Source organism: Diorhabda sublineata, chromosome 5 (genome assembly GCF_026230105.1).
Source record: "Diorhabda sublineata isolate icDioSubl1.1 chromosome 5, icDioSubl1.1, whole genome shotgun sequence".
Classification (NCBI taxonomy): domain Eukaryota; kingdom Metazoa; phylum Arthropoda; class Insecta; order Coleoptera; family Chrysomelidae; genus Diorhabda; species Diorhabda sublineata.
In genome coordinates this window covers 29,328,104-29,346,880 of record NC_079478.1, presented here as the reverse complement: position 1 = coordinate 29,346,880, position 18,777 = coordinate 29,328,104, and the positions used below count along the sequence as shown (strand labels likewise).

Sequence of the window (18,777 nt, the reverse complement as noted above, 5' to 3'; positions counted from 1 at the left end):
AAATGATTGTGCACTTACTTCGCATTATACAGTAGTGAGCATTTAATTCTGAACATGGAGTAAGTAGATAAAGATCATGCTTCGCGAAGAGTCAATATTTTGAATCTTTTAGTCCCGGCCGTGAGTCTATTTGTTCAGTCTGAGTAAATATCTAATGGCTTTCTTTTGTAGTTTGGAGATTCGCTCAGAGTCGCATAACACATACCCCAGAAGGGAAGGGTATATTGAAAGTACATAGTAACAGAATGTTTTTTCTTTGGAGTTCGGTAAGAACCGAAAATATCATTGTAGAGGATTCCCACTATTCTTGAAATAAAGATTATATCATTGAGATATATTAAGATATCCATTGAATTTGCTAACAATATGGAATGCCATTAATATGAAAATTTAACATTAACGGGACCAAGTGTAACCGATTGGATAAATAGTAGTTTTATCATGATTAATTGGAATGTATGTTTTCCTCGATAATATTCGATTAATTCGAATCAATATATACTGTATTTGACTCCAATTATTTCTATAAAGTATACAATTGATAGATTATTATTCAATTTTTGACTAATTGCTCTCATTTCTCTTCCAGTTATTCCAAATTGTCGTCCAGGTCAGCCTAAAGTATTCGGCGTAGCAAGACACGAAGTTGCTCGGATAGTTTGCGAATTGGAAGGAAATCCCAGTGATATAGTGTTTGTTTGGAAATTCAATAACTCTGCCGACATGATAGATATACCGCAAAGTCAAATCCAAACCGAAAAAGGACGAAGCGTTGCTTTATATAAACCGATGAATGAACTAGATTATGGAACTTTGTTATGCTGGGGTAAAAATGAAATAGGCATGCAAAAAGAACCTTGCATGTTTTATATAAATCCTGCTGGTAAGTATCAATTCCGAAGCAGTTTGTTTGTTTCAGTATCCACATGAATGTAAATAACTAAAAAGCGGATGATTAAAAAAAAATTTGACGAATTTTGGAATTCAGTGGAAATATGCGGCTAACTACCTATATTTTTTCTGCTAATGAAATATGATATTCCAATATCGTTTTCACTCTGTGGTTATTGAATGTCGTACTACACTTGAAAATATGTGTTACACCAAACATCAATGGCTCTTTTCGATTGTGAAGTTTTGGGTTGTCACAATGTTCAAAGACTCGAATTGTGAGACTAGCCATGATCAAAGAATTGATCTCGGGGCGAGTTATTATTTGACAAGATGTAATTTATAAAACAATATAATCTGAAAAAATGTTCAAATGTAAATCATTGAAGTAAACAAATAAGCTAAACTCTATTTACCGAAGAAAAATAGTAAACCAAAACATATTCACGCATAGAGCACGTGTTTAAGGTTGAAAACGCAAAAACCGAGCATTAAACAGGACCGCATTCCACACTTTAGAAATAATTTGCGATTTCCTAGAAATTGATTGTACAAAAACGTGAATGAGTTATAAAAACAATTCAAAGGTTGACCCTTTTTGGAAATATGCATCTGGCGCGTCCACCATATTACTAAAACGCAGCGGTATTTCAATTCAATAAATTTGTTATCAATCAGATTTTGACATTGATTTTATGGAGTAACGGCTATTTATTATAAAGTAACCTTAAAGCTAACGATAAATTGAATAACAAAAAATATATTTGATTGATATTCAAGAAAATACGTATTATGAGTCAACCTAATATAACAGCGACTATAAAAATGAGAAACTTCAGTTGCAAACTTTTAAATGAATTTTTTGCTTAACAAGTTATAAGAACCATATATTGATTGATAGTATACGAGTGTTGTCTAAAAAGTTTCGTCCTACCTCAACCTGAACTTGTCATTTATTCATTAAAAATCAGTAAAAATAATTATCCTCTCCAGGAATATTAATAGCTAGAAGTGAAGCTTTCTACATCCAAATATTAGAAAGTTGAACCGACCTCTGACAATATTTGTATTTGTATTGAAGTTAAAGGAAGAAAAAAGGCGAATATAGATATAGATAGTTGTTTGAAAAGTCCCACCGTAACCTGAAGACAGAAACATTTGTCATATACTGATTAAAGAATTATGCTTGCGCATTTGGTGTCGTGTTTGCTGTATTTGGACCAAAAACACATTAGAATGTACCTGAATATCCTAATAAATTCCTGAAACGAGAAAACAGTCAAGATCGTGAATGAAAAGGGCGTACCTTTTCCGAAAAAAGCAAAGACGGTTGCGTCGGTCAGAAAAGTGGTAACGACGTTTTTTAGGATTGTTTTCATCGGCTATATCCAAAAAAAGCAGTACAAAAAGAGGATAAATTGCCAAAAATGACGGCATGCTTTTCATTACCAAAAATTAGTTTATCGACAAGTGAATTTCTGCTAGATATTCCAGCTGCTAGATAACAAAGGAATAGGAAGAAGATTTAAAAGGATCAAACCATTTGTGTTAGTGTAGGGAAAATGTTACAACCAGAGCTCAGTCCATTTTCACATGTTAAGTTTAATGTAACCCCATCAGCCAGAACGTAAGGAGCTCTGCTGAATACACCTTAGTTTGAAACATAAAATTAATTTAGGTTAGAATAAACTTGCTTTATAAAATAACATCTTCAAATTGCATCCAATCCAACATTATGTTCTGGGGGATATTTTAAATTACACAAATAACTTTTCATATACAATAAACGTCATCGAATGATTGAATATGACGTGGATCCGGAATGCCAATTATATTAGAAATATTGTAACCAAACGCGTCAAAATAAAATTACGGCAATGAAAATAGGGGACAGGACACGTTTGTCGCACCGTAATTTAAGCAATAAAAACCGAATTATATATTGCGCCAGGCTTCAACAGCTATCAATTGGATATATGTCAGAAATTATCAGCTTGAGCGAGATATATCAATCGAAACTTAATTTGAGTTAAAAATACATAACGGCAATTAGAGTACTTGACTAGACGTGCTCGAGTCGAGCATGGTTTGATATTTTTAGAGGACTACTTTTTGGTTTATCGGTTTTTGGATGAAAATAAATCCAATTAATGAATCAGTAAATGTATAAATATTCATTTAATTTTTAAATTTGAACATTTATATTACTACAAAATCTTTTTAATTGTGTAGATCAGCGAAATCTGTCAAATAGAACACTGTGAAATGTCGCAAGCATAGAGGAATTCTCGAAATTGAATATTCTAGATGAGTCTTCACATTATAAATACGGAGGAGTGGAGAGTCGGAGAACATAATTTAGTATATAGTTTAGTGAATAATTTATTCAAAATCTAAATAAGATACGAGTAGTAATCAGTAAAATACAAATAAGATAGTGCGTTGAAAAGTATGAGCAATATTTATTTCGACAAGAATGTTTTTTACGAAAGCTGAAATCACTGAATAAAGTGAGAAAGTCAAGAAACATAATTAGATCAACATATAAAGTTTACAGAGAACAGAATCGCATATATAGATTATTGATCTGCTATACCTAATTACTACGAATGAAAATTTGATTCCTCGCGAAAAATACGACTCATAGAACAAACAAAAACCTAAAACAATCAAGATGTTCATGTAGATGTAGATGTTCATACGTTTGGAAACAAAAGATTATGTGTTTATTTTATTTATGAGATGATCTCTTCGAATTATTATTAACGTTGTAACTCGAATTCTAAGTTCACAATTACTTCCTTAGTTTAAAAGATAAATGACCAGGATTTTCATCAATAACTTCTCTCTTCTATTTTTCTCACAATTTGACATTTTTTGTATACTAAATATCCAATTTCAATGATAGTTTAATCAGGTCTATATAAGCATTGTCTATCCAACAGATTGATTCACTTTATTAAATTTATTCCATTTACATTCCAACAATTTTTAATACTTATGCTATAATAATACCTTTTCTCATCATTTCGTCCGATTTTCTACATTTTTCTAACGCCTCAAGCTTTCAGACATCCGTTCATTTCATTGAAGTCAATATTGTCATCATTAAATTCTACTCTCTTCCCTTTTCATTTCTATTACTCGCTCCAGACTATCTAGAAGGAAATACGAGTGCGAGAGTGAGGATGGTCCGCTCCATTTTGATTTTCAGGCGCGAATCAAAGAACGTGACGTGCGAGACGAGACAATTAACCACACTCTCACACTCGTTCACTTTTTTGTTCACTACTATATATTCTGAAAGCGTGAAATTTTCTATCATGATAGAGTGAAGCAATGAATTGTGCATCACCTTCATATAACTTTATCAAATGAAACCAATCATTTGTAATTCTCATCAGAAAGATAGAAATAAAATAATTAACGCGTGGAATCGGATAAGTAGAAAATAAGTTATAGGTAGGTACAACTACAAATATTTCACTTCTTGTAGAGTGCAATCCATCACCTTCTCTGTGCTGATTTATTTTTGTAGTTATCTCATGCTAAACGTATCTTATCTCAACCCTTGTAGATTGTCCCAGTAACTGATTTTGTCCCTATCCATATTCTTTTCCAGTGGATTCAGGTCCTATGTAGAGTTTGTCTGGCCCTATTTTAGCGAGTCTATAAGCTCTTTCGTTCTCCTCTACTCCATAAAATAGCTAATGCAGTTAATTTAATCACATCCGCTTTGTAGTGGGCAACTAGAGGGTGGATGTCTAGAACTCCTAACGCCTCCACTCTTGGCGAGAGCCTATAGATAACCAAATAATCCACATCTAATTATGTACAGAAACGTTAATGTAATATTACTCAAATATTTATCTAACTTTAGCATTTTTGATAAGGAAATATTTTTTTTTCACATCTTCTTGCTTCAAATCGCGGGCACTTCAGATGCTGAATGTGCCTAGAAATCAAGTAATTGATAACTTTTCTCAATTTTTAACCGATATTTTTTGGCTCGGATCCTTTGTGTGCTTGATTATCTTTCGTTTAATTCTTAAACGATATATCTTGACAATTTTCCATTTTATGACAGTGAGAGATGATAAACCGTTGCACACGTTGGTCCGTTGCTCCCCTCTGAAAACTACCAGATGCCGATGTCCTTTGGAAAATCTGATCAGGCACCTCGTCTTGAACTTTTCAAAGTCACTAGGCAAATTTGATAGCTAGCCCATGTATTTAAAACTTGCACTTGTGACTGTTCTGAGAGCTCTCCGAAGACGTCGTCTGCAGTTAGGTTAGGTTCTCCACATCAATGCGCCATCGGCATTAAAAATTATCCATGATACCTATAGCATAGAAATGGCGTCTTATATGACCTTGTTTTCGTCGTGAAACATTCTGTTGTAGTATCTCAATAGCTCATGTCATATTTTGTTCTAAAGTTTATATATAGTTGTATCAAAGAATTATACACATGATTATTATTTCAGGTAAACCAGATGCCCTTTCGAACTGCAGTATAGTGAATCAGACTTCTGATTCTCTAAATGTCGAATGTAGTGAGGGATTTGATGGTGGTTTGAAGCAAGAATTCATCATGGAAGTATTTGATACTGCTACTAGAAAATTAGTAAGCAACGTTTCTTCTAGAACACCTCTCTTCGCTGTTAGTGGATTGGAATCTGGAGCTGGATTTGATATTGGTTTATACGCTGCCAATAAAAAAGGAAGAAGTCAAGTTAGTCGTCTGCAAGCATTCACTCTCAAAGCGGCAGAAAAACATACCGGTAAGTGAAAATAATACAATGATTATTTTGTTTCCTGCAAACATTTACAACATTTACAACACAACAAAGGAACAAGAGAAAAATATCATTGTCATTGGGATTCCAAAAATCAAACTTCAATTATTGATTAGTATTAAGATTATTTGAACGCCAATCGCTCCTCAATTTTATAGATTTATAAGGTTCAAAAGCTTTTTTTTTTCTTCATCACATCTCTTAGATCAAAGGATTGTTTCAAATACTCGATAGTTGTTTTCAAATTGATTTTCGAAATATTAATTGATTCTAGAAATAATTCTTATTGACGAGAGTTATAAGAAACCACACTAAACAAAATCATGGTTTCTTTTTCAATGATGGACATTTCGGTTCATAAATATGGTGGTGCAAATTATAATTATAAAGAAATCTAAGAAAGGTATCAAAAACGTAGACTTATACTGTTTGGCGTACGTTAATTCGTTCTCTTGGAACATCGATAGTTCTTTGAGTTCTTTGTGGTGTAGTATAAAAAGTAACATCTCCAAAATTAGAATACCTCCAACGAAACAGTAGAAAATCATAAGATTTGACGAATACCGCGTATCAATGCGGAATTTGTCATTTCTCAATGAATAGAACATTCTGCTGTGGAAATATAGAAAAGGATATTGAGTTGATTATATCGTCAGAATGCTAGGTTGTGAATGGGCAAAAAGCTGAGTTAATAGTGATTCTGTTCAATTTTTTATATAAGAAGCGTACTGGGTACTGACCTAGCGACTCTTTATTCGGTGTTAGTCATTTAAAGACATTCTCCACCACCTTACTTCTGTATTTTTATTGTTATTGTGAATTGTCTTTCAAAATTCAATTGTAAAACTTATTTCTGATAGAGTGAACATGTTAAGAAGCTGATTCATGTCTTAGTTCGGTCAATTTGATTATACTTAAAGTCACAACAAGCTGAAAATCTGTCAAATTGTTCAAAATAAAAATTTTCAAATTACACATCATTCTCATATATGGAAAAAATTTTACCAAAGATCAAAGGACAAAAAAATGAGTTTTTCATGATTTTCAGCACGGTGAGTTTTGTCATTAAAATATTTGAGACAAAAATCAATACTTTTATTCCTCGAGCCTCCGATTTTGAGATATTACGATTCAAAAAGTTGAAAAAATTGTAATCGTCATAATATTGTAACGTTTTTCGTATTTATTTATCCTTTTTCTACTCGTGGGGTGAATTAATAAACATTTTACGTTCTTAATTTATTTACACAATACACTTAACTTGACTACACTTAACTTATAATAATTTACTTAAATAAATATCACCTAGATAATTTTTGCGGATACTTTCACTGACTCGTTCTTTTCGCTACGACTATTTATTTAAAACTAACTAACTAATCATATACAGTCCTCCACCATGTAAATCAGACTTTTTCCCGCAAACTGATAAGGATTTTTCTCGCCGCTTTTGATACTTTCCTCAATCCACCAACACGTAATAAAGATTGACATTTGATGTCGTTTGGTCCAAGCGCCTCAATCTCTAAGGAAATTACCAAAAAATAGAAATATAGAAGCAATGTTAAAAAATAAGAATAGTGAAGCTTATTCATACAATTCATAACGTTCAAATTCTTATGGTTCTTCCTCTTTTTCATCTTAATTATGAGTGCAAGTAAACTGCATCAATAGCGATATATCACATGTTTTCTCGTTGGAATCAAACGAATCCACTGGTGATTCAACATTACAGCACGATCTGCCTTGGCGCTTTGTACATGCCAAATAACAAAACAGTCCGACTTTATTGCAACCACATTAAGCACTGCATCCCTTTTTTTACAAAAAGTTGTGTTCAGAAGTTATTCCGACGAGAGTAAAGTTGATGGGTTCTAATGTATTGTTAACCAACTTCCAGCTCCGCTCTGTAAGGTCTAGCAGATAACCAAGCCACACAAAATATTTTAATACATATTAAAACTGTAGAAATGTATATATGTGGCTTATTATGACGATCTCGTTCACATTTTCAATGTCTCAAAAACGGTGGCTCGTATGAAAAAAAGGATCGATACATGGTTTATAAATCATTTTGTGATCTACAATTGTTCAAGGTATTATTATGATAAAACTTGACTGGACTATTTACGATATTTTTCCGATAAATGTTTATAATTTCTCCCTTTTAGATGCCTTTCTTGATTTCCAAAATGAATAACTTTAGTTCTCTGTTGAACTTTTCATAAAACTTTTCTCTTCATTTTTTCATTTCATCTTCACATTGACTTGTTAGTTTGTTGATTTCATGTCCACAAAACTTTTTCCTAACATGCTTATATATTTTTGTGATATGTCCTTTGATCAAATTTTTAATTGCCTGATTCATTGCACCACTAGTACAACAACCATATCTCTGCATATTAAAAAATGAAACGAAAGTTTGATCCCAAACTTCAAACAAACAACTTATTCCATAACAAAATTAAAAATATAATAAGACAGAAAAACAAGTCATTGAAAGCTTCAAAATTGTTGGATCAATCATAATTTGAACACAACTGATATTTTCTCAATAATCGCATACTTGTTGGAAGAGTGACTTTTTTAATTTCACATACTAGGTTTCCCATTTTGACCCATGTTGCTCTGCCATCGTCTCTCAATTTAAAAATTTAAAAATCGTAGTTTGGCTAATTTTTCGGCAACAATAGCGGGAGAATTTTCGTGAATAGAACTTTTCTATCAACAATTGTGCCTTTTGACCTTTATAAATTAACGAGTTATTATACACTTTCGAAATCTCAAAATATTTTATAAATACACAGACCTTATTAGCGTAAAAACGGTTTTTGCTTTCTTGGGGAACGTTACTCAGATAAAGTTCATTATTTCGACTAAATTCTTATTTCTTTAGTATGATGAGTTTTTTAATCAGCATTAAGCAAACGTAGAACTTATCTTATAGACTTCTTCTCATCATATATAACATTTCATGTAAAATATCAAATATCCATTCACTTGAAATATTCACTTCATCAACTACCTTAGTACTAAATACAAGGTCACGAAATTCATCGACCATTATAAGAGTCCTACTAACAGTTAATGATGTCTACGACGTAACTTTTCGTTGGTTACTTCGTTTTTAGCTGCAAAAAAATAATCAACGAAAACATGTTTCATTCTTCTAGATTTGAAACTAATATATCTGTGAACTTTTCTACAGATCAAAAATTTATGAAGGAAATTAACAATATAAACGAAAGTATTATCAATATCTGAAAAGTCACTCTTCATTAAACTTCTTCTGTAGAATAGATATCATTAATAACTGACGGAATACCATTGTCATTTTCATAATTAATAATAGAATATTGAATACGATCTATAATTAGAAAAATGATATCTGGTAAATCAATAAATGTTCAATCAGGTATAAATAATAGAAACTTTTATGTGCTCGCAAATTAAAACGCACGATACAATCAATTAAGCATTAATTTATCGAGATATTGAATTTTTTAAAACGGAAATTTCAACGATTATTCAATTACTAACTTTTATTCGTGTCATCGTCCGCATTGATTTTAGAATTGGTTACAGAAAGTAATGAAACGTGTGACAAAATAATAATTTACCTAAAATAAAATAAAATAAAAAATAAACAAGGACACAATTAAATAGACTAGCAGTAGTACTTTTGGTTGAATTTGTGAAAGAATTCGATAGAATCACAACAAATTTAAAAAATAGACGGTACAATTTAAATATTTGCTCTAGGACGAATAACTTTTTGTTTTCTCGGCGCCTCGACATGATGTTAATTTCTTGGTCATGATCGTCGAGTGTGAATCATAAATCATTTTACCAAGACCGTTTATAACATTGAAAAAATGTAAACAAAGTGAAAAAGATAGGTTCGAATACTCCGTTTCATGTTAAACGGAAGCTTAAACTGTAGTTTGTAGCTAAACGCCATCTAGAAAACGTGAAAATGTCGAGTTCATCAAATAAAAAGTCTGAATCTTAAACCCTTTATAACATTGGAAAAATGTAAACAAAGTGAAAAAGATAGGTTCGGACCCTCAGTTTCATGTTAAACGGAAGTTTAAACCGTAGTTTGTCGATAAACCCCATCTATGAAACGTGAAAATGTCCAGTTCATCAAATAAGGAGTTTGAATCTTAAATCATTTCACCAAAACTCTTTCCAACATTGGAAAAATGTAAACAAAGTTAAAAAGATAGGTTCGGACCCTCTGTTTCATGTTAAACGGAAGTTTAAACCATTTTTCCATAAACCCCATCTATACAACGTGAAAAAATCGATATCTTTAGCTTAAACTGATGTTGAGGTTTAAACCTCACTTGTTTGGGCCTTAGCGATTCAAGCTAAAGAAAAAAAAAGAATTGTTGCTCTGTTTATAATAAATTTCTCATTAGTATTTTCAATACTCGAATTTTTATGTAAAGTTCTAATTTTATACCCAAATCTATTTAGTGCCTAATGTATTCAATATACGTTTCTCGGGTAAAGGTTCGTCTATAAAATTGTACAAGTTACTTCAACACTCACAACTTATCTCAAACAGTTCAAAACACCATTGAAATGAATCATAACAACATAACATTTTTCGACATAGAAACAACTAGGTATCAATATTTCAGGGATAGTATCCCACTTCGCGTTCTAGATACTAGATTCAATCATCAGTCACTGTTACGATATGGACATAAACATCATAAACAAACCTTTTACCGAAAACACATATTCCGATGGGAAACTAACATTTTTCCGGATAAAAAGTATCCAAGTAATAATGATGTATTCCAAATTTCATCAAAACTCGTTCAACAATTTTCATATGATTGATAAATAAGCATGAAAAATCAGATTCATAATATCAGTATGACAATTCATTTTAAAATGTCATATATCAAATAACAGAGTGGAGGTCGATTCTCATGAGAAAAGCGGCGACGCTATACACTTTGGGTTACAAAAACACTACAAGTCTTTCATGAAACTGATTTTCTTATTGTAATTTCCACCTACATCAATGCATTTTTATCACCTAAGCTCCCACAACTTGAAATCTTGTAGTCAATCATCTTTTGGAATTTTCTTAAACAATGATGAATTGTCTTCTTTATCATCGAATATTCAGCTCGGGAAATTTTTTTCGGATATATCATTAAACAGATTCGATCACGTTTCTTTTATAGCAGTTTTTGATATTCACTGCAAAAATTGGTGATATTCTACGTCGTATGATTCTCTAGATTCTCATGGTAACAGGTTTTGCACTGCTGTTTCTGTCTTTTTGGCGATTTTCTCGGTAATTTCGAAATCTTGTTCTAGTCTTGATATCTGACATATGAAACATTCCAATATTTATCCAGCAAAAAGTCAGATAATAATAATGTCAAAGTAAGTGATACAGTTGTTTGTTAATTTTAGCTGGGAAGATTACAGAGAATTTTGAAAATATTCTAAATTTCAATTCTGTCACGTCGTATTTTTGCCGGTCACCATTCTATATAGAAAAACCGGCACCTAAAATCAGTTTTTTGACAATATCTCCTTGTTGACCCATTCTAAAATAAAAACAGAGTTTGCTTCAATCAAAATCGACATTGGAGGAAAACTTTTTCTCTTCAATTAACCCAAACAAAATCTGAATTTTATACAACAAAAATTACTGGCTTTAGTTTGTGAATTTGAGCAATAGTAAAATATTTGTTGTTTGATAATGTTTTATGTCAATTCAGCGGTTTTTCACAGGTCCAGCTCTTCAACTGATTTTGAAATTTGCGTTAATTTTATATAACCACGTCATGTTAATTTAATATATTCATAACCGGGTGGAATATTAATATTTTAGTTAGAATATAAATCAAATGGATACCAGAAATGAACTCATCCAATCATAAACTTGTATGGAATATAAAATTATTAGAAGCAAAGGCGTACGCTACATCAAACAGTTCCAAAATAGGCATAAAAAATTTCTATTTATTTCTCCTAATTGAAAATAATCTGATTTGATTAACTTTATGCTCCTGTCTTATGGTACAAGTGACTTCTTTAACAAATTAGAATCCAGCATTAGATTTTTCATTCAAATCTTTCTCAATCTAAAAAACGTTGAATTGCGCGGAATCTGATGTTGGTACGAGTTTGATGCTAGTAAATGAATCAGATTATTTTGAAACATGAGATTCCACACAAAAGAAATATTTCTAGATTTAGGAAGCTGTAGCTCAAAAATCGTTCATGGTTCTCAATATGCTAAAAAAATAACTTGGAGCATAAGAAAGGAATTTGAAAGCCAGAATTTTTAAGGCAACTGCAGACAAATTGAGATAATATTAGAACTTCACAATGTTGCTATATTTTTTGGTTTTGTATAAAGGAAGGAAAGATTTCATCTATCAATGTGACATACTAATATTTTAAGTTAACAATCTTCCTTTTTTTTATTTTATTACACACGCAATAATGTAATCATTATTGCCAGTCGAATGGGTTCTTTTCAATCAGTTATTCTTAATAATGGTTTATTTCAATTTGGGGCCTTTGTGTATGATTTGTGACTAATTCGAAGTTGTTATGATCACGTCAACTAGTATTTTATACCGAAATTCGGGTTCTATTTTTATTTCGTGTTATTTACTACATAAATGATTTAGTTGCTCCGCAGGAAAATTGTTAAACGACGCCGCAGGTAAAATGCATGATACTGTTTGAGGTAATTTTATATTCAACATTATTAACAGAGTTTATTACTGATTGTGCATAATCAACTAGTATTGTAACATTCCAAAATCAAATCTTTTTATTTATCTGATTGAAGTAGTTATTTGTGTACTTAGAGCGTTGAGCAACATACTGCAAATTGAGAAATAACTTTGCCTTGTGACGTAGAACGGAGAGCAGAGTTCTTTTAAAATCGCAATTTCCCTTTACGCTCGAGAAACATAAATCTACAGTCGCACTTTTCCTACAGTTTTTCATATTATCTTATGTTACACTACGACTGGATTGTGGTTTAAGATAATTCTCTGATATATTCACTTAATATGTTATTTATTAATGCTGAATGTACAATTCCACAATTAATAATTCATTGCATTTTGTGATTCAGAAGTAATTTCTTTGCATTAGAATCAGAAATGCCAAAAAAAATAACTATCACAAAAAACTTATATAAAAGAGTAAAAGAGAAAGTGGAACTGGATGGAAAAAGATCAGCTTTATGATGGAGAAAGGAGTCTAAGCCCACTATTTTTCATACTAACAATGCATCAATTACTAAAATATGTAAAGAAACGGACGAGACACCTACAAACCAAACGAACATAGGATACGTCAATAGGATTTCTCAATACGATCCCAATAACCTTAATTTATGCAGACGATGTGATAATTATGGCAGAAAATCACAAAAATATGGAAAAAGAAACAAAAATCTGGATAGAAGAGATAAAGAACTGCAAATAAACGAGAAAAATTGCAAAAGAACAAATTGTACAAGTCACAACTTTTGAATATCGGAGGCTACAAACGGAATAAAAAAAACAAATATAAACTATGCATTGAATGAAACAGTGTTCAGATAGAAGGAGATATCAAAGAAAGTAAAACGGAGTGTAACCGCAATTGAGATAGAATAGAAAATGAAATTATAATGAACCACTTACAACAAGAAACAATCAAATAAAAAATAAATAAGAGAATATTAAACTGGTTTGGACAATGAACGAGGATGGAACATGATAGATTAACAAAATGAATAAGAAAAGCAAGAACTATAGAAAGGAGAGTGCAGACCAAGAAAAATATGGAAGGAACAAATATCAGATATAGGAAAACAAAAGAAACAGACAATAAATCAAATGATCAAGAGATTGTACTAGCACAGATCAGGGAAAGATAGAGGAAGTGGAAAAATGTATTATAAATATAGTGGTTAGGAGTGGGTAAAGGAAAAATGGAAAGAATAAGAAGAATTTCTTCCATCTTTTGGTTTTGTTATTAAAACCTCTATATATATATCCTTCTGCGACACTTAAGCTGAACCGTTTCACTGTTTATTTGTTTGTAATACATACAAGGCCATTCAACTGAATCTTTCACCAGATACATTTCTTACAAACTTTTGAATGAACGTACTATAGTAGAGATGTAGGCGTATAGTGTCCGACATTTATTCGGACTAAGGCAATAAGTTTAAAGGTGCTTGTAATTAATTAACTGTACTGGCTCAACTGGCTTCGGAAAAGCTTTCAATCAAATAAGATTTGTGCAGCACCCCGTAATAATGAACTAGATGTTTCGAGTCATAGACTTATGATTATGATGATCATTATATAAGCTCGACCCAATTTGGAATACTCTTGAACTCACGGTCATAGCAATATAAAGTTAATTTGTTACTATAATACTATAATATATAATATTTTCATTCACTTGAACAAATATTTACATTATAATGCTTTTATAAAATAAAAAACATACTCACGTCTTCGTAATCTTAGGAATATGGATGACCACTTATGTCAATAGAGAAGTGGATTATGGAAACGATACAAATCTTGCATGAAAATGAGTTTAAGCGCGCTTCCGAGCTGTGGTGTTTTTATGGGTTATGACTATATAATGGCTTTTATTTATAGAAAAGTGAAACTATACTTAGACCGTGTTGTCATACGAGTACCATTTGAGTTGCTTACAGATACTTAGAACATTCATTTTGGTAAAAAAATGGAATTAAATCGAGAATATTTCCGTGCGATTATTTTCTATGATTTTCGACGTGGATTAAACCAACAGCAGTGTGCTGATCAACTCGCTTTGGTTTTTGGTGATGAAGCTCCATCTCGAGCCACAGTGTTTATAGCTGTTGCACCAGAAAACAGACTTTGCGTAAAATGATTGTCATGTGACTTACCGTGAGATTGAGGCATATTTGGATATTGAGACAATTCGCAAACATTTAATATTACATGAGAATTAGGCTTTCAAAAATATCTGTTTGCGTTGGATACCGGATAATTTGACAATCGCTCAAAAAAATCTCGTGCCGATTGGTGCAAAGAAATGCTGAAACATTCAAATGCAGTCAAAACACGTCTATAAGATCGAGGCAGACGGCGAATCATGTATATATGCATATGAATCTGGAATTAAACAACAATCGACGGTATGGGTCTTTTAAGACGAGCAAATTCAACAAAAGTCGTTCGCGCACGAATCATTTTGAAGCAAACGGTCATCGCCATTCCATTAGAGCACCATAGAACGGTGAAATCTGAATGGTACACCAGCATTTGTTTGCCAGAAGTTTTCGCAAAAAATTAGGAAAAGCAGAAGACGAATCATTTTCCACCACGACAATCCGGGCTATCTCACATCAGTTCAAACAAAAACGAACAGTCTAATCATCGAATTAATGGTTAATTCGCTGTATAGTCCTTCTTAATCCTACAAATCAAAAATAAATTGCGAGATCAAAGTTTTTATACACCTGAAGTTGCGATTGATGCGATCACATCACATATTTTGGAGGTACGTCAATCGGAATGGAAAAGTAGTGGGCATTTTTGCTTGATTTCTTCGTCGCAATAAGTTCGCAACATACGTCTTCTTCGGAGCCGATTCTCTCTTTTTAGACCATAATTTCGATTGTTTTTTTGCTTTAAATATGAAGTGATGGACCCACGTTTTATACATAGTAATGAAACGTGGCAAAAATTCGGCTTTATTTCTGTGAAATATTGCGCCAAATACTCGATGAAAACATCTTCACAACGCTGTTTTTGTTCCATTTTGAGCAAACGCGGGTTCCATCTTGCGCATAAATTTCTTATGTCCAAATTTTCGTCAACTATACGATGTACCTCACTTTTTAAAATGCCTACTATATCTGTAGCTCGCACACTTTCAATCGACGATAATCCAGGACCACTCTGTGAATTTTCTTCAACATTTCATTCCACGACAAAATTCTCTTAACATATTTATAATCATGTATGGTTTCCTTGATAACCCTTTCAATTTGCTGGACGTTTGTGAATGGCCCTTGTTTGTATACATTTTCATTCAAGTAACCATAAAAGAAATAACGGGGTTAAATCTGGTAACCTAGATGGCCAAATAATCTCTGAATATCTGTGTATTACTCTTGCATTAGAAGTATTTTTCAAACATTGCCTCACTTCCAACGTACTATGACATTTTGCTACGTCCTGCTGGTACCAAATTTGTTATTCGTGTATTGGTAGGTCGTCAATAAAATCATATAGTTGACTGTTCAACAAATTTAGATATCTTTGTGAGATTAGGTAGTGCTGTAGAAAGCATTACATCTAGCTTCGTCGCCTCTCTTCCAACAGTTGTATGATGTATATTGTTTCCTTGATATATTTTATTTTTAATTCATAATTAGCACAATTTCTATTTCTTATTCTAAATTCAATACCACCGACAATTTTACTTAAAATTCATTATTACTTTCAAATATATATTCGAAGTTTAATGTCAAGAATGTTGATATCATGGGAAATGGATTCAAAATGTATCAATATATACTTATACAATTATGACTGTTTTAGAGTTAACAAAATTTACAAATTCGTAGTTTTTCAACATTTTGATATAAGGTTGTAAATTTTAACATAATTTACAATTTTAAATGAATTTTCTCGATATTTGTTTTCGATATTATAAAAAATGAAGATACTTTGCTTTTAAATAAAATTAATTTTTTATCATACCTTGTATACGACTGAAAAATTTCAAAATCTGTTGGTTGTATTTCAGCTTTTAAATCAAGCAGAACAATTTTTTTTTCGTAGTATTATCTATTATTAAGTATTATTAAGAAAGTTTCCCATATGGTCCGAACTTATGTGGACACAGTATAGATTTGGAATCCATGGAATAAATTTTTCAAAATACAATGGAAATGAATTTTGAAACTCACCTTTAGAAGCATTAAATTTTATGACAAATCATATTTCTCAAACATTTTACTTCTGTATTCAACTCAATCTCAAACAATATACCGTGGAGCTCGTACAGATTATATTTAGTAACAATCTTCAAATCACGACTGTTTACCTATCTATGCTACCCCAAATCTTGTTTAACCTTCACCAAGCCAAAATGTGAATACTTCATCGATTCATATACAAACTCCTACAAATTAGGGTTGTTTGTTGGGAAGAATTTGATTGCGAAGGCTATGCTCCAATGGCGAAACTAGCGTGTCGCAAAGGGGCTGGAATGTTTTCAAAAGAATTCAAATGCTAGTTTTTTGTTGAACAAATGGATTGGTAGAAATTAGAAAATGAAAAACATCTAATTTCTACGAATCAATTTTTAAAAAACATTTTAATATTTCGAATATTCTTATATGAGATACTTATTAATAAATGAGATTAATGAAATCAGTAAGAATTAAGACCCTGATAATAAATAAGAGATTTCAAGATTTCAAATAAGATGAGGTACTAGTTTAAGCAAAAGAGAATTGAATAAACTTATATAAATTATAAAGTAAATAAAGACATGATTTTAATAGTACCAGCGAATACATTTATAAAAAACCAACAATCTTCAAGGTAAACTTTAGCATTGAGATATTTTTCATATATTTATGTTTGATGTATGTTTAGAAAATAAATAATATAATTAACTGAGAAAAACCCTTTTTTAACCAATGTTTTCTTCATCAATGATGATTCAAAATTATATTTTTTTAACTTGATGAATATTCGCGAGAGGTTGATTGACGTTCTATTCAATCGCTTCCAGCTAGTCTATTTCAAGTCAAATATTTTCAGCAAGCATAATCTTTTTGAGCACTGCAAATTAAAGGTACTAAAAACAATATCTAAAATCGCAGTCAACAAATTCCACCTCCATTATCACCTTCTATTTCTAAATTTGTCACGATTAAAAGTTTCTCATTATAAGAAGCGTGGCTATTAAATAGTTAGACTGTAAAATAATATAACTTAAATTCATATATTTTTCCATACCATCTTCTTCAATATATACTTCTCATCTATCACCACAAAGCTCCATGCAAACCTTCAATTGTTTTAAACAGTGCTGTGTCTTCTATAATCGGGCCACTTTCTCTTTCAAAGCTTCATTGTATCCAAATTTTGTTCCTTCTAATGTAGATTCAATCTTTGTGAACAGATTGAAATAGCACGGTGCAAAAAGCGGATAAACATTGACTGAAATTTAGATTTGCGCATTTGAGCTTTTGTGGTCTTTTCAATAACATGGATTGCCGCTTCGTTTCACGATCATAAATAAAAAACCATGATTTTTTGCTATTATAATATATTTCTGTCAGCGATCAGAGCAAGAACGTCTTCCCTGTCGAAAACGGTTTAACAACTCAAAAACATATGCGCGTGAAAACCCACTTCAATAAATTGAATTTTCAGTTGCGGTTTTTCCACATTTTACAACAATTTGTTACTGTACTGTTAGTTTAATGCAAATTAAGGGTATGGCTGTACTTATTTGTTAATAATCTTACGTTAAGAGCTGTCTCTACTGAAGTTGATCGTGTGCACACTTCTTCTGTGCACCTTCAGTCTATTTAGTATCCATATCTCGTATATTCTAAATACAGAATACATCAGACTCAAAGTTTTGTTTCATTTAATTGTATTGAAACTTGTTTCCAAAGTCTTTTATGCAACTCTAAAACTACGTCCCACTTTCCATCTGAAAATTAACATTCTGCTTAGGGCAAAGTTAACCAATTAAAAGTTATACATGGTATAAAATTCCTAGCATGCATCATATTCTTTCGGGAATCTAATACAATTTAATCCAAAAAGATATAACCATGCTACACCTCCTCACTGACTGACTTCCTTTCATTTCCACTTCAAGAAGCAGCTAATGAGAATACTTCTACCAAAAGCTAACCTAACGGAACATTCTGTGGAAATGTGAAAAAAATCTTCAATAGCGAGAATTTATTCATCATCTACGGGTGCTGTAGACATATCAATATGCAATAAATTCCATCGTTATGCTTATATCTTCAACATACAAATAACAATGCAAGTCT

The 18,777-nt window shown here is 31.7% G+C and overlaps 1 protein-coding gene across 1 annotated transcript in view; it reads left to right on the top strand.

The window, feature by feature from the left end:
• LOC130444709 (protein turtle homolog A-like) overlaps positions 1-18,777 on the top strand; it is a 175,754-nt gene that overhangs the window by 125,328 nt on the left and 31,649 nt on the right. The window contains exons 6-7 of the mRNA XM_056779984.1: positions 590-883; positions 5,379-5,675. Of these exons, the coding sequence (XP_056635962.1) occupies positions 590-883; positions 5,379-5,675 (591 nt within the window). The remainder of the gene's footprint in view (positions 1-589; positions 884-5,378; positions 5,676-18,777) is intronic.